The following is a 6,025-nucleotide window of genomic DNA, read 5'->3' on the forward strand; positions in this document are numbered from 1 at the left end:
ATCATCAGTGAAGACAAACAACACTGATCTGTGCAGTGGATCTTGACAAATTAGTTTTCTATCTTCTCTACTATCCCCCACTACCGATGATTAAATCCTTGTGACAAATATTCGTTTAGCTTTTATTTTCGTGTATTCGTTTTTCTTTCGTCTAAAGTAACCCGCGTTCAAAAGTCTGATAATTAAAGTCGACATTGTGCTGTTTGTTGCGCGGAACTTTTGTGTTGTGCTCAAGCTAGACGAACTTGTTTATTTGCAACACCAGCGTAACAGCTGTTTCTCATTCATCGGTGTCACGTCACTCTTTGGAATCGTTTCAGCAACTCTCTGTGTACGTTTGTTTATTTTTCCACCCCTCGCTAAATGCACATATACATGTCAATGTTTATTAGTCAACTGTGACCGAGAGCAGCTATCGCGTTGTCTTGCATTAGCAATTCTTTGCTAGCTTGCTAACATTCACTTTAGCGAACTTTACCTGACAAATAGTGAGTGCGCGAATGACGGGCGTGGCGTGAGATTTGTATTTTGTCTTCAGTCAATTTGATCTGTGTTTTGGGGGCACACAATAAATTGTATAATTGTGTTGGACCAATCACAGGTTAGTCGTTTTCATTTGTCTTTTCCATGCTAAATAACATTATTCCCTCTTCATGTTGCTTGTGCAGCAAACAATCACAATGGAACCTGCTTGCCGTAAGGACAAACCGAAGCTGAACTCGACGCCGACCAGAGGAGACCGATCAAAACAGAAATCTGCACAGCAAGAACTCAAGCAGCGACAGAGAGCAGAGGTGAATCAAATCAATGCATTTATTTTCCATGTGATTATTAGTCATAATAATCATTGTCTCACCTGTCTTCAGATATACGCTTTGAACAAGGTGATGACTGAACTTGAGCATCAGCAGTTTGAGACCTTTTGTAAACAGATGCAGTCACAAGGAGAATAAAATATGCCATCTGTGCTGCCTTCATCGGGAGGTTGGTTACCCTGAATCAAGTTGAGGTGGTGGTGGTGCTATCATTTGGAGCGCTGACTTTTATTATGGGTATGCAACACCTCCCAACGGCTCCAACAAATACTTTTTCTGTGAAGTATTCCACAGTTTTAATTTTATAAAGTCAGCCATTTCCAACTGTTTCTGGTACTGTCATGCATAATTCTGGAGTAGATAGTATTTGATCATGTGATCAGTATTTATTTATTTATTCTGTTGACATTTCAGATGGATTCTCTATTCAAACACTCAATAAGCACCAAAGCAAGACTACGGGGCCTGTTTTGGTAGACGGGCGCTTGTAGTAAAAACGGGTGTAAGTTAATTTTCATGCTGGCGCAAATCTAATCGACAGTCGTTTGGTCCGTGTTGCCTCTGACTCAGCAGACAATTTGTTAACGGAATATAGTCTGCACTCGGCATGGAGACGGGCGCATCTGCATTTTCATGCCGAGCAGTGGTCGAGTTGATCGTGTTTGTGAATTTGGTCGATGCGCTACGCCTCACTGGACGTTCCTGCCATGCAAATTTGGTTAGGAAAAGTAGATTAGAGTTTAGACTCGCAAACGCAAAAAAAAAAAACAGGTCAAGCTTGTGGCTCTGATGGTGTAACGCGATTTCATACGCAGGCAGACAAATTCGTCACGCCGTGGATGTGATTTCATTCATAAATACGACGCCAGCGTTGGACAATCCCTCTGAATCATTCTGGAAATCAATTTACTGAACAAATAATAATCAAGTGAAACATATTTTACCAGCACCCCGTCACTATTTATATGAAGGGAAAATGGACTCATTCCCTCCAGCTGAAACACAAACGGACGATGGAAGACTAAGTAATACAAGTTGGTGAGATTTTTTTTATTATTGAATCAGGTTATCATGCTTCTGAATTTGTCGTCTTGAGTATGCCATGCAGTATTTCTACTCCAAATTTTACGATGCATTCATAGTAGGGAGCAGATGTCAGAGCAGTGAGCAAAGTGGAATATTTTGTAATATTTCGCCTTTATTTATGTCATGAATTGATTACGGCGAGTTTGTATACTCGTTTCTGTGGTATGTGAAGTACGTCATTATTCTTCGAGCAGGAGAATTTTTTACCTCTTCAACTCAAAACACGTCTTCCTAATGAATCCATCCTCTGCATTTGAATGTGCCCAGTATTGTTTTAGTCCCAAATATGTTGCTCTATATTCTCGGAAGGTAGCTTTTTTTTTTTCCTTTTTTTTAACACTGTAAACTGAACCTTTCTTACTCTTGTGTGCCCATTTTGTTCTTTTAATTTTAAGTTTTAAGTCGGTCAAAACAGTGATTATGCAAACACTGTTGTGAATGTCACTGTATTCAATGCCACCTAACCTGTATCTGAGTAAAGCTTGTGTTGAACATTTTATTTTGGTTTTGTTAAATAAAAAAATGAACTGAAAATACATTTTTGTTTTCTGCACTTTTAATTGAATTGGTGTTTTCAAGTGAGTCCACCACGTAACGCTCAGTGGCCGTAACTGGCGCAATCTCGTGACACTCGCATCTTGCTTGTGAAAATGTTTTAATGTCAGAAATGTATTCAATTCACTAGGTGACTTGGATTTTATATAATATTTTATATTCTCAAATTGCTACTTATCGTCCCTAAAGGTGATTAGCATTATCTGAAACAACTCGGCATGGCCACTGTGCACAAACTGCAATATTTGCATGATAGCGTACATGTACGTACTGGAACATTTTGTCCGCTCTTGCTTACACCTGAACAGTAACGGAGCTCCCAGTGACCCTCACTCCAAACCAGCCCTCCCAGTACTTTGTGTCTTGCCCGCCGTGTTCGAAGGAGATGAAACGTAGACCGGGACCATACTCGGAAAACGTGTGGCTGACCTGGAAATGAGAGAGAATTACAAGTCGAGGATGGGAAACGAAGCCTTGCGAAGTACTTGGGATATTTTTTTTACTCCTCCAGATGGTACACTTGATTTAAGGATAAAGAGTTGTGAAATGGATTTGATTATTACAAGCGCTTCATGAAGCTTCATTTGTTTTATGAAATATTTTTGGGGTCAAGTGCAAACTGTTTAGCATACTGATGGATTACGACATCGTCACCTGTTTCCACGAGCAGTCGTCACACTCGGGGTCGAGAGTCACGGTTTCGGGTCTGAATTCCTGCAGGACCACGTGATTCTCATCGAGCAGACAAACTGTTATTTGGTAGGTGCAGCCACAGTCTTGCCTCCCACAGTACCTGCCGGTTATGTACAAAATTAGTCTGCTAGTGCGAGGTTGAGTGTGACCACCTTTTTGTTTTTTTCCTCACCGATCTTGAACGGACACGACCGGTTGGGCGTCCAGCTGTTCACTAGTGAAACCTTCCTCGAATAAGTCAATCACTTGTCTCTTCAAACACAACCTAGCAAAAAAAAAAAAAAAGACTCCAGACAATTGCCGGACACACAGAGACAATCAACCATCCCCGGCTCAGATTCTCGCCGAGGGTAAATTTGGAGAGCTCGGTTAACCTACCATACATGTTTTTGGAAGAACATGCAAATTCCACAACTTGCCTGTGTCATGGTCTGTTTTTGTTCTGTCATGTTTGTGTTTGTTTTTGCCCAGCTGGAGTGGGGGGGGCGTTTCCTTCCAGCGCTTCGTTCCGGGTCATGACGTCATGTCTGGAGAGGCGCGCCCACCAGCCACGCACCTGACACTCATCACGTTCTTGATTGCGGGACTATTTAAGGACTCCACGCCGACAACTCAGTGTCGGAAGATTCCTCTTGCTCATGATCCCAACCTGTGAATTGTTCGACGTCTCGTTGTTGCCTTCCGTTATTTATGTCTCTGTGTTTTTCTTGTTTATTGATTATCTCGGTTGCGCTCTTTCGTAAATTGGCTTTCCTTGTCCTTCGTTTCATTTCCTACTCAGTGACGACGATGTGAATCTGCACGGCAATGGTTGTCTGTCTGTAAATGTGTCTCTAAATGACCTCAACCAGACGTGAATATCGAGACAAATATGTCAGTCGCACTCACTCGAAGGAGGTTGCAAAGTATTTCATCACAGCTCCATCGCTGAAGTCATGACCACAGTCCCCCGGCATGTCCTCCACCTTCCACTCGCTCCCGCCATTCTCTGTCAGCTCCCAGAATTCCAGTTGCTCTGAAAGGCAAACACGCCGTTGTATAATAATCATTGCAATATGATGTCATCAATTCAAGAGGTTATCGAGGTAACGCCCGTGAGAGGTCAAATTTAGGGTGGAATTCAGTCAGAGACTTTGACAAGAAGCGATTATGAATACACGTTTTAAGACGGACAATATTATTCTCAACTTGTAATAACATGCCAATATACGTTAGCGTATTGGAGGCTCGCTCAATTTTTTTTGTGACATTTTCAGAAAGAATAGCCGTTCGCTTCATCGAAATTTATTCAAATTTGGGGTAATGTTCCATTAAATCGAATCAAACCTGGCGTTCTTTGTTCTTTGTTCCACATTGTTCAAATGTCATCCCCACTTGATAGCCAAATACAACGTACCTTCACCATTGGGATTCTTGATCAGATTATTGGCCATGATTACAAAACAACAACCGTGCAGCGTCTGGACAGAAGAAAAAGCAGTCTGGAAGATTCATTTGCGTTTTAATCACTTCACCAACAATCTTGAGCATTTTCAAGCAGTTTTTCCCAAATTTGGGCTTGAGACCTAACATTTGTGAAATGCTAAAAAGAATCTAATTGATCACCAAAAATATGAACAACTTCATGGCAAAGCGTTTTTTAATGAATGTTCTGTTCAATACATTTACAATACATACAATACAGTTCTTTAACTGTAGTCAAAATGTCCCCCGTTCATGTATTTTAGTACATTTGGATTGACAGTGAGTTTACTTGAAGTTTCTCGGTCACTGCCAGCCCAGGTAAAATGAATTTTTGGGCTTCTATATCCGTCAATGGCAGCGAACGAGTTAATACACTTCACCACGACTTCATGGGTGAGTTTACTGAAGGCTGAAAAGTTGACATGGGATGTCTGGAATACACTTGATGAAAGCACTAATACCCGGCCTGCTGACTCACTGCACGACACATTGAGCAAATGCAAAGCCGCCCTGATTCCGTGCTCAATGGGAGCATCACAGAGGATCAGTCAGTCATCAGGCTGACACAAGAAATAACGTATCAGTCCGTCGAAAACCGCCAGGGATGAGTCATGGCAATCAGTGGAAATGGGTTGCTTTTTAACTTTACGTTCACATTTCCTCTTTCCGTTGTTGCTCAAAGTCAATCCTTTACTTGTGTTCTCTCGGGCCGAAAATAAGCGGCTGAGTCATCCACCCTCGCTTGCTCAAACAGCGTTATTTGCGCGCATACGAACATACACTCCACAAGCCATCGCAATTCTGTCCTAACATGTACGAGAGCATGTTACTCACGGCTCCAAAGGACAAGTTTGGTGTTCCGTTTATTTCTCAGGACACTTGAGCTCCTCTGCAGTGAAGCGTCCTTGTGCCAGCTGGGCTTTTATCACAATGGTGGGGAGGGAGCACGCTGGCAGTGCATCTCAGCACAAATACACGTGCACACAATCAGCAGAAATGGGGAAACCGGAAAAAAGGAAAACATAATTTTGGTATTATGAATCATGACATGCTTGACTTTCAACATGTTTATTATATTAATAAGCGCAGGCTCAATGAACCCGTCTTTTTTTTTTTTTTTTAATTTCCATATATGGTGCGTGCGGGTTATACGGCGCACCGATTATAAGGCACGATAGTGCACATTAAGTCTTTGATTGAAAATCGTCTGAAAAGGATTTGCAAATCACATCTGTTTTTATTCGCCTTTTACACAACAACGAAACTTTCTTGGAATCGGGGTTTGTATATATCGTGTGGCGTTCTGCGGAAACGTTCACAGTCAACGGTGTCGCTAAGCAGCTATTTACACAGCAAAAAAAAAAAAAAACATTTAAAACACTTATTACATGCTTATTACATGTGGATATTTC

General features: G+C 41.6%; 2 protein-coding genes across 4 annotated transcripts; one reads left to right on the plus strand and one right to left on the minus strand.

The window, feature by feature from the left end:
- Positions 1 to 222: 222 nt before the first annotated feature.
- Positions 223 to 1,144, plus strand: svbp (small vasohibin binding protein). Of its 2 annotated transcripts, none has more exons than XM_088308404.1 (3): positions 223 to 331; positions 669 to 794; positions 867 to 1,144. In XM_088308404.1, exons 2-3 carry the CDS (start codon positions 681 to 683, stop codon positions 951 to 953), a joined length of 201 nt encoding a protein of 66 aa, XP_088164530.1. In that variant the 5' UTR covers positions 223 to 331; positions 669 to 680; the 3' UTR covers positions 954 to 1,144. The 2 variants fall into 2 exon arrangements, with proteins under 2 accessions (XP_088164530.1, XP_088164531.1); XM_088308405.1 differs by lacking the exon at positions 223 to 331 and adding an exon at positions 347 to 601.
- Positions 1,145 to 2,381: 1,237 nt separating this feature from the next.
- On the minus strand, positions 2,382 to 5,598 carry fbxo2 (F-box protein 2). 2 transcript variants are annotated; one of them, XM_088308408.1, is made up of 6 exons: positions 5,448 to 5,598; positions 4,546 to 4,609; positions 4,038 to 4,164; positions 3,322 to 3,414; positions 3,111 to 3,249; positions 2,382 to 2,885 (listed from the first exon to the last, which is right to left on the minus strand). In XM_088308408.1, the coding sequence occupies exons 2-6, from the start codon at positions 4,580 to 4,582 to the stop codon at positions 2,751 to 2,753; spliced, it is 531 nt and encodes a 176-aa protein (XP_088164534.1). In that variant the 5' UTR covers positions 4,583 to 4,609; positions 5,448 to 5,598; the 3' UTR covers positions 2,382 to 2,750. The 2 variants fall into 2 exon arrangements, with proteins under 2 accessions (XP_088164534.1, XP_088164535.1); XM_088308409.1 differs by lacking the exons at positions 4,038 to 4,164; positions 4,546 to 4,609; positions 5,448 to 5,598 and adding an exon at positions 3,528 to 3,995.
- Between the last annotated feature and the right edge of the window lie 427 nt (positions 5,599 to 6,025).

The sequence above is a fragment of the Idiotropiscis lumnitzeri genome, chromosome 11 (assembly GCF_059441095.1).
Source record: "Idiotropiscis lumnitzeri isolate Australia: NSW breed Sydney's pygmy pipehorse chromosome 11, RoL_Ilum_1.0, whole genome shotgun sequence".
Taxonomy (NCBI): domain Eukaryota; kingdom Metazoa; phylum Chordata; class Actinopteri; order Syngnathiformes; family Syngnathidae; genus Idiotropiscis; species Idiotropiscis lumnitzeri.

Excerpts from the sequence above, each read along its gene's own strand:
- svbp (XM_088308404.1), top strand. The coding sequence starts at position 681 with ATGGAACCTGCTTGCCGTAAGGACAAACCGAAGCTGAACTCGACGCCG. Across the intron at positions 795-866 it reads AGCAGCGACAGAGAGCAGAG|ATATACGCTTTGAACAAGGT; the intron begins GTGAATCAAATC and ends ACCTGTCTTCAG.
- fbxo2 (XM_088308408.1), bottom strand. The coding sequence starts at position 4,582 with ATGGCCAATAATCTGATCAAGAATCCCAATGGTGAAG. Across the intron at positions 4,165-4,545 it reads CAAGAATCCCAATGGTGAAG|AGCAACTGGAATTCTGGGAG; the intron begins GTACGTTGTATT and ends TTTGCCTTTCAG. Across the intron at positions 2,886-3,110 it reads ACGACTGCTCGTGGAAACAG|GTCAGCCACACGTTTTCCGA; the intron begins GTGACGATGTCG and ends TCTCATTTCCAG.